Here is a 21,487-nt window from a genome sequence, read left to right as displayed (position 1 = left end):
ACAGTTCCCATTTGAACATGAAATCAAGCAAGGGTGTGACTTATACTTTTATGAGCAGAATATTCCTCAGAAATCTCTTGGTATGACCTTTAATTTGGAAACCATTGCATTCTTCTCAGAATTTTCACGGAATAATGGAATAATAGACAAATATTTAAAAGGGGCCAATGAGCTACGCGTAAAAAATGACTTTAAACGTCGATTTCTCACGAATCTCAAGACTCCCGCGTAATCCACTATATACGTAATCCACACTTCCTCTAGCAGATGGTGCTGTTAGTCAATGGCCTTTTCAAATGGTCATCGAGAATTCTTATCAGAAAACAGATATATTGAAACTCTCCTTAGAATAACCCTTTGAACTATTCTGAGAATTTGATTCCCTTGGAATTCTTCTCGGAATCATGGTTTTGCCGCAATACACTCTTAAATTGGACTGAACTAGTTAGATTAAATAATGTACATTCCATCTCTATTCCACATACTTTAGGAAATACGACTAAAAAGTGCACTTTTCAATTGTAACATTTGTAACGCGTAACATTTGAAAAGGGAAATCAAATCCGGATTACTTTCAATGTAAATTTTAAGCCTTTTTCTTTGATATCTTATGTCTTGTGTCTACATGTACCTGAGTATGTAATCACAATACGAGCTGGAAAGCTACAGTGCCCTAGTGGGCACTACAGCTCGAGTCGTCTGTTAGTATTTTAGCACAGCCAGATGTATTGAGTTAAAGCGAAGACATCATATCAAGAAGACTGGCAACTTTGGCAGAATCCAAGCGACAGATACAGTAGAGCTGCACTTGAGTGAAGGTGGAAGCAACGCATAGTAAAAATGAGCAAATATACAAACCTTTCTTCTGAGGATGTAATCTTTGCTTTCAAATTCGTTCGAAGCATTTACTTTTGAGTAGAAATACTCATAGGGAGAGATGGGCGGAGACAATGGTTTGAGCCAAATGAACTGTCTAAATCTGAGCCAATCGAACATTCCATCAGAATTTTTCCGAGGATTTCTTATTCTCACTAGAATAAATTTGAGAGTATTGAAATCGAACAGAAATTCAATCACCTTTATGTTTCGTGTGCTTCTAAAATTCAACTAGTTTTTGGATTCAAAACAATATTCTAACTCTATTGATTAATTGATCTTCGTTGGTTAATTAATTCTATTGATTAATTGATCTTCGTTGGTTAATTAATGGCACCAAGAAATGTGCGAAATATTGCGATGCAATCAATTATTATTTTGCACGTAAATCGAATCAAAAATAAAAGTCATGTGAAATGCTAGGGTTGCAAGATAATTTAGGTACTGCCGAATTTATCCCTGCTGCCGAATTGTATTTTGTTTTCTCCGCCTATCTCTCCCTCTGAGTATTTCTACTTTTGGGCGGCAGATGACGCGATTGTACTTGTCTCATAGCGTTCGTATGAGAAAATAGAAGAGTTGCCAGTCTTCTTGATATGATGTCTTCGGTTAAAGGCAAAATTTCCATTCATAAGTAGCATTAAATTGACTCCCAAATAATGCTTCTCTAAGCAGGTCGCTTTCTTAGCTGTACGGCTAAAAATCGGGCCTTCTGTTTCGTGACATTTTTACCAAAATATGCAACATGTTGATGATCTTTATGCACAAACGTGAAACGTGAAGTTCGATTATAATCACAAAATACGAAGTAAAGGGTGTCCACGATGAAATTGCCACACACAAAATTGATTCGCAAAATTCGAGTTTTCATCCGATTGCCATCAAATTTTCAGGGATTGAGAAATAACTATTAAACTTCATTTTACCATTTTACTCGTATTTTATTTACAGTCCATACGCAAATGCCCGCACCTTGGCCTTAACCCCGGCCATAAGATTCTGCACAACCTGTGAATCAACCGTTTTTTGCATGTAAACCCATACTTTCTTCAGTTCCTCGACTGTCTTCACTACCTTAGGTCGTTTAAGAAGGTGCTGCTTCATAATCGCACAGTACTTCTCGATGGGGCGGAGCTCCGGAGTGTTGGGAGGGTTGAACATTTTCGGCACGAAATTGACCTTATTGTCCGCATACCACTTCAGCACGTCCTTGGAGTAGTGGCATGAGGCCAAATCCGGCCAGAAGATTGTTGGGACGTTGTGGGCCTTCAGGAGAGGAAGCAGCCGCTTCTGGAGGCACTCTTTTATGTACACCTGTCCGTTCATCGTGTCCTGGGTCACGAAAGGTGCACTCCGCTTCCCGCACGTGCAGATGGCTTGCCAAACCAGGAATTTATTCGCAAATTTGGACATCTTCTGAGTGCGGACATGCTCCGGAACGCTGAACTTATCCTTGGCCGTGAAAAACAGGTTGCCGGGGATCTGTTTGAAGTCGGCCTTCACATATGTTTCGTCGTCCATGATGCAGCATTCAACATTCGTCAGCATGTTGAGGTACAACTTCCTGGCACGGGTTTTGGCGGACTTGTTCTGCTACTCGTCGCGATTAGGGGCCTTTTGTACCTTGAACGTTCGAAGCCCAGCCTTAGTTTTGGCCTTCTGGACAAAACTTCGGCTTAGGTGCAGCTTCTTAGCCACATCCCTAACGGAGGCGTTCGGATTTCGGTTGAAGGCCCCAACTACGCGGTTGTGATTTTTGATGTTGTACGGAATACTTTTTCCTTCACTTCTGGGCTTCCGATCGGTTGTCAACCGTTCCTCGAACCGCTTTATCACTCGCGACACCGTGGAATTCGCGATTCCCAACGTTTTAGCGATGGAACGATGCGAGAGATCCTTGTTGTCGTGATGAATGCGCAAGATTTTATCACGCACGAGCTGTTTTTTCGACTCCATTTCCGCGAGTTTTGATCACAGGACTTTAAAACTTGCAGGATGTAAATAATGCACTATGAACTAAATCCACCCAAATTTTCATTAAATTCTACCCAACGGTTAAAAAGTTAGAGCAATTTCATAGTGTGGCAATTTCATCGTGGACACCCTTTAATACCATTTTCCACTTTGTTTCATGATTTCATACTGCTGCCAAAAACTGGTGCATCATAGTGTGTAGGTTGTGGTAGGTCCAGGTCATAAATTTTCAGCTTTCAACAACATCCGGAAAGGAAACCCTTTACCGTGTCGTCAAGGTTGATCGTGATGAGGCTTCGCCAAGAGGTAGGTCACTCCGCACACCAGTCTTGGGTCATCTTTTTTGTCAGTGTGTGGATCGTGCCGGTCATAGAGCAAGCTTCGATTGTTTCTAAAATATCCATCCCGGTAATCCGGTATGTCTGACTCCATGAATGTTTTGGTTTGAAATCGCAAGGATTACGTGACGGGTGTGCAAAATTTTGGTGTTTTGTGTTCATAGGATAATAAAAGTCGCCCAAGCTGTGCCGAATCTAATTTCGACAGAATGTGTTGAGTGACTTACCAGTTGGGCTTCGCCCTACGTTTATATGTTGGCCGTCCGTGTTGTTGCTGCGAAGTGCAAGCTGCTGGGAAATACCGAACTTTATGAATTGCTTGACACCGATGGTAACCGCCTCAAGGTCAAGCCTCAAGCTTGAATATCTTTGTAGGAATCATTATTGTTGTAATAGGGGTACGAGGGGCATAGTGAGCATCCCGTGCACCAGTTTGGACTTCCGGCCGTTCGGAACAAATTGATTGGTGGTAGGATCAAAATCATAATGATATTGAGCCTACTACCAGTTGATTTGTTTCATGCAGCTGGAGATCCAGAGCCAAACTGCGGGTTGCTCACTATGCCCCTCCTCTCCCTAAATGCACCGCTGATTTAGACAACAATATAGGGGCTGTTCATTAACTATGTAGAGTTTCCACCTGCGTAGACAATTCTAGATAGAGCTGGAATTATTATTGTTGATTTATCGGAAATCAAGGCACGCCTACACTAACCAACATATCCATCGGGTAGGAGAAGCCTTCCTCTACTCGATGGTGATGTCGATTTATCAAGGAGAACCATGACTTTCAAGAAATCATCGAGAGAAGTCATTGCTTTTTTTTCTCTGTTCGGGACCTAACATCACTGCGACCAGTAATTTGATCTACAATCCCGTTTCCTTAGTTTAGTGCATGTCGTATTACTCCATAACTATTGTGAAATTATGAAGTAGTCGAATTTTTTGCAGTGTTCATTCTTGCATTTATCGCAAGGATCCGGCTCTAATTGATAGGTTTTGCTATTTATACCCTTCGGAGTGTTTCAACTTAACACACCCTCCAAAGGCGCGCCCCTTTGTCAGTCAAAATTAGATACCTTAGCAACAAAATTAAGGAAAGACGCTGATAATGACCATGCATCAGAACCCTAGTCTTAGCCACTTCTAACTAGGGAACAACGAATAGAAGATTAGGAATCACATAGATGAAGACTAACTAACTCATTTTTTCTTTGTTTCAAGATCATCCTCGGTGGACAAAGTCTTGTCACTATCAACAAGGCATAAAAAGTAACAAGGACTAAGATGTGTTCCTTTGATTTCTGAAAAATCCTGTACCCCTAGTTTGAAGTAATCAGGGCTAGGAATCGGTGGTAGATCTTACATCCCGAAACGTGCCACGAAAAGGTAATCTACCCACGTTATGGGGCGAGTCATTATTTACAAAAGCTGTTACTCCCTAGTTCCAGCTCTATATAAAGGGTGATACGGTCAAAATTTGGTCAAGGGAAAACGCGTGTAAATCGGTGAAATCGTTTATTTAAAAAATCAAATTAAATTTCTTTTTCAAGTTCAATTAGTATAAAATTCAGGAAAAATATTCAGTTAGGCTTCCGCTTTTCCAAATCCGAATTGCCGGGCCTTACGCTTGACCCCTGCCATCAGATTTTGTACAGCTACCTTGTCCACCTTCTTCGCCGCAGAAAGCCAGTTTGCCTTGAACTGCTGCTCGCCCTTAGCAGTTTTTTTGGTCTTCTTTAGGTTCCGCTTGACAATAGCCCAGTATTTCTCAATTGGGCGGAGCTCTGGCGTGTTGGGAGGGTTCTTGTCCTTGGGAACCACCTGCACGTTGTTGGCGGCGTACCACTCCATGGCCTTTTTACCGTAATGGCAAGATGCCAAATCCGGCCAAAACAGTACGGAACAACCGTGTTTCTTCAGGAAAGGCAGCAGACGTTTATTCAAACACTCTTTCACGTAAATTTCTTGGTTGACAGTCCCGGAAGCTATGAAAATGCTGCTTTTCAAGCCACAGGTACAGATGGCTTGCCAAACCAGATATTTCTTTGCGAACTTTGACAGTTTCATGTGCTTGAAAACATCTGCTACCTTTCCCCTTCCTTTTGCCGTATAAAACTCCTGTCCCGGAAGCTGCTTGTAGTCGGCTTTGACGTAGGTTTCGTCGTCCATTACCACGCAGTCAAACTTCGTCAGCATCGTCGTGTACAGCCTCCGGGATCGCGCTTTGGCCGTCGTATTTTGTTTATCATCGCGATTTGGAGTCACTACCTTCTTGTAAGTCGATAGTCCGGCTCGTTTTTTGGCTCGATGCACGGTTGTAGACGATACACCCAGCTTATTTGCGGCATCTCGGAGAGAGAGGTTAGGGTTTCGCTTGAAACTACCGGCAACTCTCTTTGTCGTCTCAGCGGCTTCCGGTTTTCGATTTCCCCCCGATCCAGACTTCCTGGCTGTCGACAAACGTTCCCCAAACACTTTAACTACATTTGTAACGGTTGATTTGGCAACTTTTAGCGATTTTGCCAACTTTGAGTGCGAGTAGCTCGGATTTTCGTGATGCGCGAGCAAAATTTTGATACGCTGCTCTTCTTGCTTGGACGGCATTTTGACAACTGAAGAGTGAATTCCAAAATCAAAATAGGAGCAACATTCTACACACACACACCTTCTAAATGAGGGGTGTTCAGGTTTTTTAAATGCAAAATTGAAAGAAATACGTCAAGTTGATATTGACCAAATTTTGACCGTATAACCCTTTAGAATTGTCCATACAATTTTTTTTAAATTTGTATGGGCCGTGGATAATTACCAACTCCCTCCCCCTCCTAAACTGTCTGCGTAGTTAATGAACAGCCCCTTACGTTAAAACTTTATTCAAATAATAAAATACAAAATTTATTAATGGCTTGGTTTTAAGTGTCTCAAGACTGGCGATGGACTGATCTCTCTCTTCCTTGTCTATACCCCGATAGACGTCGATCGCTTTGACAGGGTATGTCAAACGGTGAGCCCACCGGCAATTAGATGAGTTGGTTCGTAGGGTGGTCCTCCCAACAATTATCATCATCAGTTGTGACAGGACGAGGTGCTCAGTTCACTCCACGTGCTGTGGCCCATTTTATTGGAGATTGGCTACATTGAAGAGAGGAAGACAATATCGGATTCGACCAGCCGGAAGGACTGTTTTAGGATTCGCATTTTCCCATCAGGACACTCGTGACAAACAACGACAGTTGCTGTGCTGTACATAAATTTCAAATGTGTGTATGTGTGGAATGATCTTTAATAAATAATCAATCATTAAGTGATTGGTTGATTGATTAATTGATTTTCTGCTTATTTCTACTATCCAGACCATCCAAAATCTTCTACTCAAAAGCCAGGTCTAGACTGAACTTTTGTACTGCTTAGGGACCACGAATTAAGTATGTACTCTAAGAGGAGAAAGGTAGATTAGAAATCAGTGAGAAGCAATGCATAAGATATAGGATGAACTATGTCTAATGGGCGAGCGGGTGATTTTTCATCATTGTCGTGTGACATGGATGAGCCCTTATATTTCATGTAGAAACATCCTTTGGGAATATGAATATTGTACCTTCCATATGGATTTTGAGTGGCCACCATAGTGGGATGATCTTAGAGAATCATGTTGAGTTTGTTTCCAGAACAGCGGGATGTCATTGTACCTGTTAGCAATAGAAGAATGCTCCGTTGGAAAAAAAAATCACTAAGGCCAAAAACTAGAACACCTAGGCCCAATTGGCGTCTTGCAGTGAAACTTTTCCAAGCTTTCGCCTCCTACATTTCGAAGTGAGAACTACTAGAAGGAGGATAGTTTCCAAATTTTCCAAGTAAAACAGACGATTTTTGGGGCAAATCGGTCTATAAAGAAAAACTAATAATTTCCCGTGGAAACTTTTGCTTGAATCGTGTAAGAAAACGTGTTTGCAAACTAACTGTTATTATTTCGGTATGGATCGGAGATGTTTTCATGGCAAACTATGCATAACAAGTTTGCACCCACAGGGAGAGGTCCTCCTGCGCAGCTGCATTTTTCAGAAAATGGTGAATATGTGCGATTTTCACTAAGATGAAAGTGGAAATTAAGTGAATTTACTTAGGAAAGGTTGTATCATGCCGGTGGTAATAGAGAATTGGTTGTATAGGACGCCATTATTCAATAAATGTTCATTTTGACCTTTTTTAAGCAAACATATTGATACTCACAATTTTCGACGGAAAACGCACCGGAACTTGATTTACTCAACACGCTCCATACTATTAAATGGTGCTAGATGGTCTTCAAAGTGATAACAAGATGACAAATCATCTTTATTTTGAGTAATTGAGCAATTTACTTCTGTTTACCATCATATTTACGATGCAGCATTGATGGAGCCGTGAAATGAAATGAATATATCTTATGAAAGTTCACCTGGAAAAGTCAAAGATGCACATCAGTCTGATCGTAAAAACGTTTTCTTCTTCAATTCGAATGTTATATTGGAAGGATTTTACGCAGGATTGATGAAAATTAAGATTTAATGCTAATTTTCACGAATTTTATGTGCAGTCTGTCATATATCATCATCATGCAGTGGCGACATCTGCGTTGAGCTCTTGCGGCAATATTCCAAATTTAGACAAAAAGTGTCTAAACTGGTGCTGGAGCTAGATGTTTAAAATCTATATTTTAGAATATTGTGACGCAAATTTCTCATCGTTTTATTGTTACTAAAAACTTCAATTCAATGGTATCAGTTGGTACATAACTTGGGGGTTTCTATTTTATAATAGTGAATATTAAATATGCTTACTAACTAGTGCCAAAACTGGCTCACCTACCATAATAGCATAATAGCAACCGGTGATCACTCGTGTTTATTTCAGTTACCGTGGGGACGTAATTTGTGATTAGCCCCGGTCCCTTTCAAATTGTATCAATATTTATGTACAGTCCTTATATTTGAAATGACGTTTCACATTCATCTAGTGATGGCCGATTTTCATTCGAATAATCGATTAATCGATTAACGAACCGAAAAGTAAAATATTTGTAATCGGTTATATCCTCGGTTATCTCATGCCGATATAAGCATTAACATCTCCAAAGGATCATCACCGATCGTTTCAAACGTGCTGCACTCTCATTGGTAGAAAAAATGGCAGCACAGCGATCAAAAAAAAAATATTCGAGTAATTAAAAAATGGGACATCTCTGATTTTGGTGATTTTGTTTTGATAAAAATGAGAGCAAAATTTCATCTCTACCGACGGGGGAGGAAAACCACATAATTACCTTGAATACAAGGGGTAGTCATTGGATGAAAGGGACCGTGAAAGAGGACACTAAAATAGAAAGTTTTTCTTCCGACAGTTTCATCTTAGTATTTATCTTTGATAATAGCCTATTAGAACTGAAGTTGGTAAACTCTCGATAAAAAATAAACTTCCTAGAAGATGGTAGCAACAACTTGAAAATCCTTAAATTATCAGGGAATCGAGTTGCTGAATCTGTTCATATTTTTTTTCAGTTTGTTGGTTGATTCTTTTTGTAAGTCCCACAGTGTTATAATTTAACTTTCATGACATCTTTAAATCAGATGTCGAAAAACAGTCCCATAATTTTCAGACCTTTCTCAAATTAAGTCCCAGACTGTGTATTAACATTTGTAATTAAAACACTGAAGTTTCAAAGCTTTGAGAGCTTTCTGGTCGCTGAATTTTAGTTTTTTTTCTGCTAGAGATCTGTTTTTTTTTTAAATCTCACGATCTTGAAAATTTAGTAATGTAGTGATTTTTAAAAATGAAATAAATCTGAGATGTATGCAATTATCTATGATGATGTTCGAGATCATATCTACCAAAATATGGAAATTATTTTATTTGTGAGTTGTTTCAGAGCTTTTCTTGTTCGAAAGCTCAAATTCAAAAATTCAATTCCTAGTATTGTGAAGAAATCAGTCCTGTGAATGTTTCGAAGTTGGTTCTTGAAATTTGGTCTCCGGCTCCCAGTGTTTTTCAAGTCCCAGATTTATCAATCTAGAAATTTCCAATCTTTCAGTACCAGAAATGCGTTCTGATGATCTTTTGCCGATCATAATTTAATCTCAACAATCTTTTGTGTTCGATTAGATTGGAAAAGTGGGGCTGGGAAAAAAGTGCGATTGGAGTAATTATGTTGATACTGATTTCTAGATAGCAAATTTTCAGTTTAGGGTTACTTGAATTAATTTGGCATAAAGACTATGTTTTATGGTATTATGAAATTATAATTTGTTATAATAATATTTTGTATTTGTATGTTATAATAAGTGGTTATAAGGAATGTGTTGCCTGCCAGCTTTGCTTTCAAAGAATTACAATCAACGATTTTCTGATCGCTGTTCGCAAAGAATGTAGAATGGATAATAGAAAATGATAGAATCGCTTACTATGACTCTTATAAAGCGAAATAGGCAGGTTTATAGGTCAAACACAATCTTTACAACCGTTTCTTGTTACTTACAAATACAAAATATCATCATATCTTATGATTCCATAAACCCATAAAGTAACCCTGCACGAGTTTATAACCATTCTCAGTGTTATATAATATATGCTAATAAACATTATGTACATTCAGAATTTTGCATAAATCTATGCATAGAAGAAATGATGTGAAGATTTTCCAAGCAATTATGGTAAATTTTAATTACAACTTTTGATAGTTGATTGGACATATTGAAATCGACCAACATGCCTTATAGCAGCTAGAACCAAAGGGGACCATTTCTGCGTAATTTTCTGAGCATTCAGCAAAAATAAATACCGAGCAGCTCGGTGGTGCCAATATCGGCAAAACAATCTATGTGTGTATTTTTGTTGGGCTTGAAAGCGCTTTCTTTTAATAATAATTGTTTGCTATGAGGAACTCTCATCAAATATATAAAGGGATTCTTATAGGAAAGAAATCTCAAGAAGCGATTGGAACAGATTTCAAACTATACACGTTTATGGGTAGAACAATCACTCACAGCATGTCGTTTAAGTATTTAGGTGTCTGGTTCGATTCCAAGTGCACTTGGGGAAAACACATAGCGTATCTGAGGCAGAGATGCCAACAGCGAATCAATTTCCTTCGTTCCATTACCGGCACTTCATGGGGAGCCCATCCGGAAGATCTGATAAGACTCTACAAGACCACCATTCTCTCGATTTTGGAGTACGGTAGTTTTTGCTTTCAATCGGTGGCGGGGACGCACATATTGAAGCTCCAAAGGATTCAATATCGTTGCATTCGAATCGCGCTAGGTTGTATGCAATCGACGCATACCATGAGTCTTGAAGTTCTTGCGGGCGTCCTCCCCTTAACAAATCGTTTTGCGGATTTATCGTTCCGGTTCCTCATCCGCTGTGAAGTCATGAACCCGCTGGTGATCGAAAACTTTGAGAAGCTGCTAGAGCGGAATCCTCAAACACGATTCATGAGCTTGTACTACGAGTACATATGACTCTGGACATCGGCCCCTCCTCGTACAACCCCAATCGCGCTGTCTCCCCTCATTTCAGTTGTTCTTCCGTGAGATTCGATCTCACAATGAGGCAGGAGATTCAAGGAATTCCAGAGCCTCACCGTTCCCTGATTGTCCCAACTATTTTTGCGAACAAATACCGCCACGTCCCCACCAAGAAGAGATTTTTCACAGATGTGTCGGTGATAAATGCTTCCACTGGTTTTGGAGTATTCCACGATCTTCATAGCGCCTCATACAAGCTTCAAAAGCCGTGTTCGGTATACGTTGCTGAACTAGCAGCTATATCGTACACGTTAGAGCGTATTGCCTCACTTCCACCTGACCATTAATTCATTTTTACGGATAGCCTAAGCTCCCTGGAGGCTATGCGTTCAATGAGGCCGATAAAGCACTCGGCGTATTTCCTCCAGGAAATACGATCGTCATTGAGTGCTTTATCAAACAGCTCGCATGTCATCACCTTGGCATGGGTCCCTTCTCATTGCTCTATCCCGGGCAATGATAAAGCGGACTCGCTGGCCAAGGTGGGCGCTATGGAAGGCGATATTTACGAGCGACAAATCGCCTACCACGAATTTTTCACGATTTCTCGTCAGCAAGTCCTCGCCAACTGGCAACAAAAGTGGAATGATGGTGATCTGGGAAGATGGCTACATTCTATTGTCCCACAGGTGTCGATCAAACCCTGGTTCAAAGGGTTGGATATGAGTCGTGATTTTATTCGTGTAATGTCCAGGCTCATGTCCAATCACTGTTAGTTAAACGCCCACCTCTTCCGTATTACGCTCGCCGACAGCAACTTATGTACCTGTGGAAACGGTTATCACGACATCGAGCATGTTGTTTGGTCCTGCTCCTTGCATCATGAGGCGAGATCCGTTCTGTGTGATTCCCTTAGGGTCCGAGGGAAACAACCCTTTAAGCCAATTAGAGACGTCTTGGCTTGCCGTGATATCGACTTTATGAAGCTTATTTACGACTTTCTTAAAGCTGTTGATGTATGTGTTTAATGTTTCGTGTTTTAGTCATCCTTTACGTTTAAGTTTTAAATTAGTTCAAAATGCTTTCCCTTGTCCTCCCTCCAAATGAACAATAAATGTAATCCCTAATCTCGAGTAAACCGCGAGTAATCGGCCCCCGTTCTACTAACATTAGTTGTAAGAAAATGATATTCACACACAATAATGTAAAAAATATTCGGCTCCGCAAAGCTAACGCATTTGAGCCTTGACAAATAAGTGGATTATTAAAAAAACTATACACGTTGAGGAAAATATAATCTGAGGCTTAACACACTTAATTGTTTTGTCGAATCTCGGCAATCTGTTTAACTGAGAGTAAAAGTGACACTTGATCAGTGTTGGAAAAGTTCGCGATATTTCACGAAGTTCACCAAGGGAAAAGTTCGTGATTCATAGTGATTTTTCGCGAAATTTTCCATCACTGCATTTGATAGCTGAGTCTCGGAAAATGCTTTGCTGAATCTCAGCAAAAACAACATCATGTTTGCTTAGATCTCAGTCAACTCGGGTGTGCGAATCTCGGCAAAAAACAAAGTGTGTATGAGAATTTAACAGGGATTTTAGAGAACACTCAATTCTGTTTTTTTTTTCGATTTTTGTCATTTAGGATGTGTACAGAACGTCAATTTGTTTTTTAAACAAGTTGCACTAAATTTGGTTGCAAATTTAAATTTGGTTGCAAATTGAAATCGCGTGAAAACAAAATTGTCGTAGCATCTAGCTTTTAAGTAGATTTGTTTTTCGCAGTTCGGAGATAGTTAGGCCGCTTCCATAGTGAGGCGAAGCCTTGAAAATAAAGCAAGGAATAATATCAATAGTGGAAATTCCCATAATCTATACATATTACTCCTTACATTCGTTTAATCGCTTTGCTCGCCTCCTCGAATATCTTCGCTCTCCGCACCTATGGTGGCATCGGCCTTAGTTTGTGAATGCTTGTGGAAAACAGCTTATCAGGCAGAACATTCACACAAATAATCATTGCACAGATCGTCACATCACATCTCAATAACAAGTAAAACGACAAATCTCCGCTCATATAATATAACATATTATATTAAATAAAAAAATAACGTAAACACGAAAACAGCTCATGTTTATTTTCATATCGGTTCGTTATTTCATGAGCTGGCAGCACTGCCAAATCGTTTGCAGAAACGCTACTACCACCACCACTACCGTACAGTTGTGTAAATCGTTCTCCATGGACTTCACCGTGTGAGTGTGTGGTGTGTGTGGGTTTGTGTTTGTGAAGCTGCTTGCGTGCTTTTTTCTCTCTCTTGTTCTTTGACGTTTTGTATACGCAGCAGCAGCAGCAACAAAAGCTATTCAATTTCAATCATAGCGGTGTCAGTGTGAATGTGACGTGCTGAAAAGTGAAAAAGTAGACCCGAGATTGTAGTCGTAGCAAACCCATCGATTCAAAACATCATCTGAAAGTTTTACGCATTTTGCTAGTGTTTCTGGTGATATTTTTGGGTAGAAAAGTACGTTTTTGAAGGAGTAAATAAGAACTCTAGCAGTATCTTCTATGAAAATGTGGTAACCAGTGCGGAAAGTAGTGTTTTTGGTGACATGAAAATTCGCGAAAGACGCGAAAATTTGCAGAAGTTTGTAACCACGGAGTGTAGTCGTTGTTGCATGAATGTATTCTCGTAACATGCACGAACTCCAATCACTAACACATGGGACGCCTGTCGACGACTCTTGGGGGCGAAAAAATAGCTTTGCTAGCTCTTGTGTGAATCTGTGCTCGCCGTCGTCGTGGTGCATGACAGGAAAATTACGGCGGAGTCGAGCGACTGACGGCCGCAAGTAATCCCGAAACTGAAAATAGCTGTGTTCTCGGTGGAGGCGTTGTTGCACGCGTTTCGGCTTCGGCGACTATGGTCACAATAATGTTTGCAAGTTTAAAGTTGGTACGTTTCGTATGTTGTGCGAATTTATATCACCATTGAGGATTGCTTGTAAACAAAGAGCACGTGCCCATTGAGCAGGAATTAGCGTTATGTGAGTGAAGAGTGTGAACGGTTTGAATGGCAATGGCTTGTAATTATTAATCGATCAAATGGGTGAAAAGTGAACATCTTGACGTGCAGTGAAATGGAGTGACCGGATAGAAATAGATTTGTTATGTATTTCCGGAGTGATTCGATTTTTGGGTGTAACTGCTTTTGTAAACAATGGCTCGTCGATTGTTGTCGCTAACAAAGTTGGCTTCCGAAACAAACTATACCAATTGCTAGAGAAATCACTCTTAAACTTGATTGTGTTATTAGTTTGCGGAATTGAACTTTTCACCCATATTCTTGTTTTCGTTCGAACCGTATTTTCCATACAAAAAAGCTTTTCTTTATGGAAACTACGGTTCGAACGAATACGAGAATATGGATGTTTATTCGCGAGAAATCGGTGATTGAAGTCATTGTTTACAAACAGCTTCTGTGCGTATGCGTCGACTCAGCTAAGGTTTACCAAGCTGGTGGTGAAGAGTTCGACTCCGGGATTCGATCAAAAGTTCAAAAGCCCTTTAAAAAAGGTCATTATTGTCAAGGCTCAAGGTACACTGGATTCATCCATTATCATGGAATCTGTACCAGGAAAAACGGAAGGAGTCGGGACGGGAATTTGAAAAGTTAATCTGGAAAATCAATTAAGAAACTGAATCCTGATGAATGTGGGCGTCTTAGTGCAATACCTGTATGAAGAGAGAGAGAGAAGGATTCGTAATTTCTATTTAATTTCACTACCTTATTTGCTTATCCTTGACAGATACGCGTATTGCGTCTGCAATGTGCAGACTTCTTCAGTGTCTTGTACTAATACTCGACTGAAGAAAAACATCGCATTTACCGAACACAGGTACATTATCACTTAAAAGCTAGGTAAACTTAAATTTAATTTCCTGTAGGAGCAGGAAATCCGCTGCTTACTCGTTTATGTACCCTAGGTAGTCATGTGTGTCCGTTTCCTTGATCCGTTGTTTGTTGATCTCGAGGCTCTATGCAACATCCAGTTTCCATGGTGTAGATACGGTTCGTAAAATCGTGATGTCCTCCGTCGATTGTTGGTGGTCCTCCTCTAAGGTGTTCTGCAACCTTTGATTTGAAATCATATGTTAGGCCTTTTTCCTCTTGGTTTTTGGCCTTATTAACCTCCGCTATATCCGGAGTGATTTGAGATTTGGGTGTAATTGTATTTGTAAACAAACATGTCAATCGCCGATTTATCGCGAATAAAAGCTCAATTTTGAAAACTAATAACACTATGAGGTAGAGGTATGATTCCTCTATCATTTGGTATAGTTTGTTTGCAAGATTGTTCTTTTATTCACGAGAAATCGGCGATTGACGTGTTTGTTTACAAAAGCAATTACGTCCAAATCTCAAATCACTCCGGATATGTTCTTTATATCAAGTTGCTAAAGTTCTCTTGGTTTGTCCTACGTATACTTTGTTACAATGATTATAGCTTATTTTATATACACCTGCTTTACCTAAAACATTGACTGGGTCTTTAGTGGATCCTAACAATGATTTCAACTGGTTATGTCTACTGGTGAAAACTAAATCTAATCCGAATTGTTTTAACTGTGGTCTTAGCTTACAAGTAATATCTTGATCAAATGGAACGGACACTCGTTTCAAGGGTTCAGGTGAGTAAGGGTTGTACATAATCTCCTTTGTAGAATCGTTTTTTTTATCAATGATTGCCTGGATTGTGGTCTTGTATCCGTTAAGTTTCGCTGTATTGAAGATGTACTGTTATTCCTTAACCTTTCCTGTATCGCTGAGTGGAAGAGTCTGCATCCGATGAATCATGTGGTGGAAGGCGGTCATTTTCTGCTGGAACGAATGGTTGGAAGTATAGGGGATAACTCTTTTGGTGCTTGTTGGTTTCCTGTAAATTTCGTATTCAAGCGAAGAAGATGATGACGATTCCCTGATGACTAGAATATCGAGAAATGCGAGTTTCCCGTCTTTTTCTACCTCGTGAGTGATATTGATATCTTTGTGAATTCTGTTGATCTCATCTAAAATTTGTGGAAGGGCTTCCCGTTTAACTACGCTGAAGATATCGTCAACAAACCTCCACCAACGGTTTGTTAATAGTCCTTTCTCCTTCAGGATTGTCTCCAAGTTGGCCATGAAAAGTTCACACAGGAAGGGGGATGGGGGGTTTCCCATTGGGGCTTCTTTCGTCTGCTTATCTCGGAAAGAGAAGTAGTTCTCTTCCATACAAAGGCGGATCAGCTTAAGGTACGTCCGAACCTTGTTTCTCCATGCTGCATCATCTCGTTGTATTAATAGCCAGTCCTCCAAATGGTTGATCACTTCCTTGACCGGTACGCTGGAAAAAAGAGCTGTGACGTAGAAAGATACCATAATCTCGTCCTCCTTGATGTCTCCTGAAGATTGTAGTTGCTGGGCCTCCTGGGTGTTACTAACTGCTTTACTCTAGAACAGATTCGGCACACTCTGGAACTCTGTGACTAGCCACTTCGTTAGTTTGTGGGTGGGGGAACCAACTGTAGAGACGATCTCTCGCATTTCATTCCCCGGTTTGTGGACTTTGGGGAGACCTTTCATCCTGGGTAGAATGGAATTGGATTCCCGTAAACGACCTGCTCCATATCCTTATATTGATTTGCACTATTTCAGTGCTTTCTCCACGCCTTTCACTATGTTATGTAAGGGGTCTACTCGAAGCTGTCTATACGGTCCGTTGTTAATCTTCGTTGTCATCTGATTGTCGTAGTCGTCCTTGTCCATGATAACGACCGCGTTGCCCTTGTCTGCTTTCACATAGAATACTGCTTTACTTTTCAGCTCCTTTACAATCCGAATTTCCTTTTCGTTGGCGCGACTTTGTTCCTGTCCGTCCTTTGATTATGTTAGATGTGATAGTCCTATGATAGATGATAACTAATTAAGAAACTACTATTGAAATATTTCAGAAAGTGCCAAACAGTACTCCTTCTACTTGCGTGACAAGCTTTCATTGTTGTTTTCATTGAAGTATTACTCAGGGAACAATGTTAAACACCATGGTATTGTGACTAATCTTATATATCAAGACCAACAATTGAAATGGCCTTAACTCCATTTTGTAAACAAACCTTGTAAGGCCATTTTCTCGCGAACCGAAGTCCGCAAAGGCAAACCAACATAATGAACAGGTAGGGGAAATTCTCCCCTACCCGATTGTGGTTTACGTTTGCGAATAAAGGTTTTGGTTCGCAAGAAAATTGCCTTACAGGGTTTGTTTACAAAATGGAGTTAAGGTCATTTCAATTGTTGGTCTTGATATGCTTCATTTTGATTTCGATTTGGGATCAGTGTTTGAACTATGGCTCGGAATTTACACTGTGGCGTGATTCTATTGTGACATACTCATACGTATTTTCGTGGTGGGAACGAGTGAGCGTCCAACTACATATCAAGAGCCACATGTGAAAAGGGTATACAAGCTTTTTGTAAACAAACCTTTGTAGGCCCTTTTCTCGCCAACCGAGGGTCGCCCACGCAAACCAACAACATCACCGGTAAGGGGAAAGCTTACCCTACCCGCTAATGTTAATGGGTTGCGTTGGTGTCATATGGGTAGCGAGAAAAGGGCATAAGAAGTTTACAAAAAGCTTAATACGCCCTTTTCACATGTTGTTCTTGATATACCCTATACAATATAAAAATTAGCTAGAAAACTAACTTCAAAGTGAAGCATTGAAGTTAGTCAAAGTCAAAAGTACTTGAAACACGTTAAATTTTAGATTACAAGTACAGGTACTTAATAAAGCATGGGTTATGATTGATTGGTAGATTAGAGATTTCTCGATGAACATTTCAAATGGTCCTATCTGCTTTGATCGATTCTCTTCATCGACTTTCTCTTTCGTTAATAACTCAGCTGCAAAACCTTTCCCTGTTGTATTTGACGTTTTGGACGCTAGATAAGAACCTCCTTTATCAAACTATGTGGTAGAATTAGCGCGAAATCTGTTTGCATAGCAGTGGTTATGAAAAGAGAAAGTCGATGAAGAGAATCGATCAAAGCAGATAGGACCATTTGTAATGTTCATCGAGATTTCAGTTATTTATTAAATTAGTCTAATTAGATATCATAATCATCAACCCAAGTAACAATTTTGGTTTTATTAATGTTCTGTTGACCATGATTTAGACTTGTAGAATGCTATAAAACCGCGATAAAACCTGTAATGTGACTTGGGAAATGAATTTCAATAAGAAAATTCAAACAGTATAATAACAGATAGGACGCGGGGGGTCCGCTTAGGAAGGCAACTAGCTTTACAGTTGTAGAATAAATCTTTTTATTTAGTATAGTAGTTAAGTACAGTCAATATGGCAATAGCAAAAGTCATATCTTCGATCAGGCGCTTACGAATAAGTGAAGTTTTAGGAAGGATCATTATCATTGATATAACAAATTTTTATCATAACAATGGGAATGAGCCAATATATTATCAAAACTATGTATTTGGATCAACACAAAAACAACAGTGACCAAATGGGCACCATAGCCTAGGAACGTCTGTGTGCTGATATCAAATAGATGCTAAATTTACCAATTAAAGGGGTCCAGTGTAGAGTTATTAAACAAATTTTGAAGATTTCGAACGCAGAACCAAATTCAAGATCCAGGAAAATGTCTGCTGTCTTTGTAATTGCTGGGCCCGTTCAAATATTACGTTACACAAAAATGGCGTTTTTACATACAAATATATGTATCAGTGGCGTCGCCCTAACCTCAATCTACGTAAACAAACAAAACAATATTGGTTCTAATGGATACAAATCAGTAAAACTAGAAGACCCTATGCGTTTTGAAACTGAATTGAATGTAAACATGACCCTAAATATCGTTTTGAAAGTGGTTGAATAGGTAAAAAGTGAGGTTACGTGACGCCACTGATATGTATATACATATATGTAAAAACATTTTTTTTGCGCTACCATATATTTGAATTGCGCCCGTAAATGTGGAACGTTCAGACAGAATACGCCCTTATTTAATCGCCCCAAACATGTTTGACAACAATAATATCGCCCAATACTATGAGCACCTATGCGCCTTGTTTTGATTTCCTTCGACTCAACTGTAATTATTAAAAAATCCTTATTGTTGTTGCGTTTTCAGCAGTTTTGAGGCCAGTGTAGCATTTTCAGTCTATTATGGATTTGAAGATTTCAGCATTAATTAAAGAGCGTTTAGCATAGCTTAAACTAGGTTGCACAATGTCCTAAGTGGTACGAGCTCCAAACTGTTGTTAAGAAGGAGACCCACCTTCATCCATTGCTGATAGATAGTAATTTGTGATTAATTACTACCTCTTAGATAAAGGATGTGTCTCCCTCCAACAGACCAGAGCTGTCCTGGCCAGGTCCTTGCATCTGGTGGGGAAAGGGGAGGAATGTTAGTCCGACACTTACTTAAGAGAGATGCAGAGAACTCTACGACCCCTCATAAGTGTCACGGGAAGGGTGTTGTTAGTAGGGAGGGTAAGCCATAGGATACGTCCAGCCAGCGTTGCTGGCAATCATTAAATATCAAGCATTTAATAAATAGAAGCTGTAAGTAGTTTATCTGTTCGTTGTTTCTGCCCCTTACCTATACATATTATTTAAAACAGTCTTCAGATTTTGGAATTAAGAAACGTTATCAGCTCGATCCTGTTGCCACTTTGCGCCTGAAAATGTGTGTTGATCCTAAAGGTATGCACAATTCATTCTGATGTTTAAAAGGTTATTAATAGTATGTGGAATCGTTGCCCCGTAACGTAGGTAGATCACCTTTTCGTGGTACGTTACGTGATGTAAGATCTACCACCGATTCCTAGTCCTGACTACTTCAAACTAGGGGAACAGGATTTTTCAGTAATCAAAGGAATATATCTTTGTCCTTGTTACTTTTTATGCCTTGTTGATGGTGACAAGACTCGGCTTTGTCCACCGAGGATGATCTTGAAACAAGGAAAAAATTAGTTAGTTAGTCTTCATCTATGTGATTGCTAATCTTCTATTAGTTGTTCCCTAGTTTGAAGTGGTTAAGACTAGGGTTCTGATGCATGGTCTTATCGGTGTCATTCCTTAATTTTGTTGCCAAGGAATCCAATTTTGACTGACAAAGGGGCGCGCCTTTGGAGGGTGTTTCAACACTCCGAAAATAATAAATAAATGGAACCTATCAATTAGAGTAGGATCCTTGCGATAAATGCGAGAATGACAACTGTAAAAAAATCGAATACTTCAAAATTTCTCAATCGTGATGGAGTAATACGACATGCACTAAACTAAGGACACGGGGTATACTACAATAGATCAAATTACTGGTCGCAGTGGTGTTAGGTCCCGAACAGAGGAAAAAAATGTGGAATCGTAGATTAGAATGAAGATTCGCCCTTGGCCTAAATTCCACTGTCTGGCAGTGGTATTAAGGATAAAATCTGCCTGCAATCATTTCTTATGAATGCAAAGAAGTTTGAACCCGGGAGTTAGAAGGTGACAGCTCTACCGCAGCTACAATAGCCCATTTCAAGAACGCAAGCATTCCGAAGCTATTTTCACACACGATAAGCCCCACTCCAATACATTATCGATGCAAATATACACCATTGATAATGTACTGCAACTTTCAATCAAGCCGTAGTGCAATACTTGATTAATACGTATTTAGTCAGTTTTGAAATAATGGTCTTGAATTAGATGGATATTTCGTATCGAAGACAGAGGAACGAAAAGGTAAATTAAGCTGAGAGTAACTACGCGTAGGGTAGACCGGTCGGCACCACTTGCAACGGATAGGAATTTGAAAATTTTCACTTAATGCACATCACTTCTGTACTTTCAAATTAACACTTTTTAAAAATGAAATTGTAAATTCATAACATTTTCACTCAGCATTAATAAAAGAGCTTTTAAGGCCATTTTGGTGTCTTTAAGTAATTTCAAAGTTTTAAGGCTGTTTTGGAGGTTTTAAACTCATTTGGGTAATTTTAAAGCAACTTAGAGCAGGAATTCCGTCAACTTGGTCAGCAGCATTTATTTATATATTTTAACGAAACCTTACTGCCTTAAAGAATTGAATAAGGCGACTTCTATCGATCCACCACATGATGCTGGACGTTCTGCGAAATGAAACTGGGCAATTGGTTTAATGGTTCTATTTCTTTTCCTAACTAACGGTGCTTTTGTGCTTACTTCCAACTTGTACGAACGAAAACAGAATCTCATTGCGCATTGCGAGTACCGAGTAGTCGTCGCTCATTCCTCAGCAACTGTCAAGGACCCACAACAACGCAGTGCAACTACGTAATCGAAGAAGTTTTTTTTTTTCTGTGTCACTCTTCTTCCCTCACTTCCCTCACCCGTCACAGCCTACTACACTGACTATTCAAGATCGTTCATTCTGTTTGCTTTTCTTCGGTTCGTTCGAACTCCTTGTGTCGGTGTGGTGGGTCGGTTCGTTTGTCGTGTCGCTCGCTCGACATGCCTCTACATGAGATGTTGAGATGTCGTCTTCTTCCTTGAGTGTGACTCACTTATTTCGGCTAGTACCAAAGGTACAGTGCCGGACATAAGTGTATAACATCGCGATTTTTATTTTCTCTGCAAAAGAGTTCAAAGAGCCATAACTTTTTCGGATGTCCATGGGTAGATAACTACTTTGGCATGGGCGCTCATTTCCGTCATATCGAGTCAGTGTCTAATCAGTGTCAACATTTCAAAGGGGTGTA

The 21,487-nt window shown here is 39.8% G+C and overlaps 2 protein-coding genes across 4 annotated transcripts in view; one reads left to right on the top strand and one right to left on the bottom strand.

The window, feature by feature from the left end:
- The window catches only part of flfl (serine/threonine-protein phosphatase 4 regulatory subunit 3 flfl), an 81,361-nt gene that overhangs the window by 4,014 nt on the left and 55,860 nt on the right, over positions 1 to 21,487 (top strand). Inside the window, exon 1 of one of the 3 annotated variants that reach the window (XM_065232715.1) lies at positions 13,120 to 13,220. The exons of the other annotated variants lie outside the window; for them this stretch is intronic. The gene's annotated coding sequence lies outside the window, so the exon portion shown is untranslated. Of the gene's footprint in view, positions 1 to 13,119; positions 13,221 to 21,487 lie in introns of those variants that run through there. 3 annotated transcript variants of the gene reach the window in all.
- LOC135710221 (uncharacterized) overlaps positions 1,800 to 21,487 on the bottom strand; it is a 31,026-nt gene continuing 11,338 nt past the window's right edge. The window contains exon 2 of the mRNA XM_065232743.1: positions 1,800 to 2,980. Coding sequence (XP_065088815.1) covers positions 1,822 to 2,424 — 603 coding nt within the window. The 5' untranslated portion in view covers positions 2,425 to 2,980 and the 3' untranslated portion in view covers positions 1,800 to 1,821. The remainder of the gene's footprint in view (positions 2,981 to 21,487) is intronic.

The sequence above is a fragment of the Ochlerotatus camptorhynchus genome, unplaced genomic scaffold, assembly GCF_037179485.1.
Source record: "Ochlerotatus camptorhynchus isolate MF236.1 unplaced genomic scaffold, CSIRO-AGI_Acam_v1.1 ptg000371l, whole genome shotgun sequence".
In the NCBI taxonomy this organism is placed as follows: Eukaryota; Metazoa; Arthropoda; class Insecta; order Diptera; family Culicidae; genus Ochlerotatus; species Ochlerotatus camptorhynchus.
The sequence above is the reverse complement of the archived record's forward strand: the minus strand, read 5'-3'. Positions and strand labels throughout refer to the sequence as shown.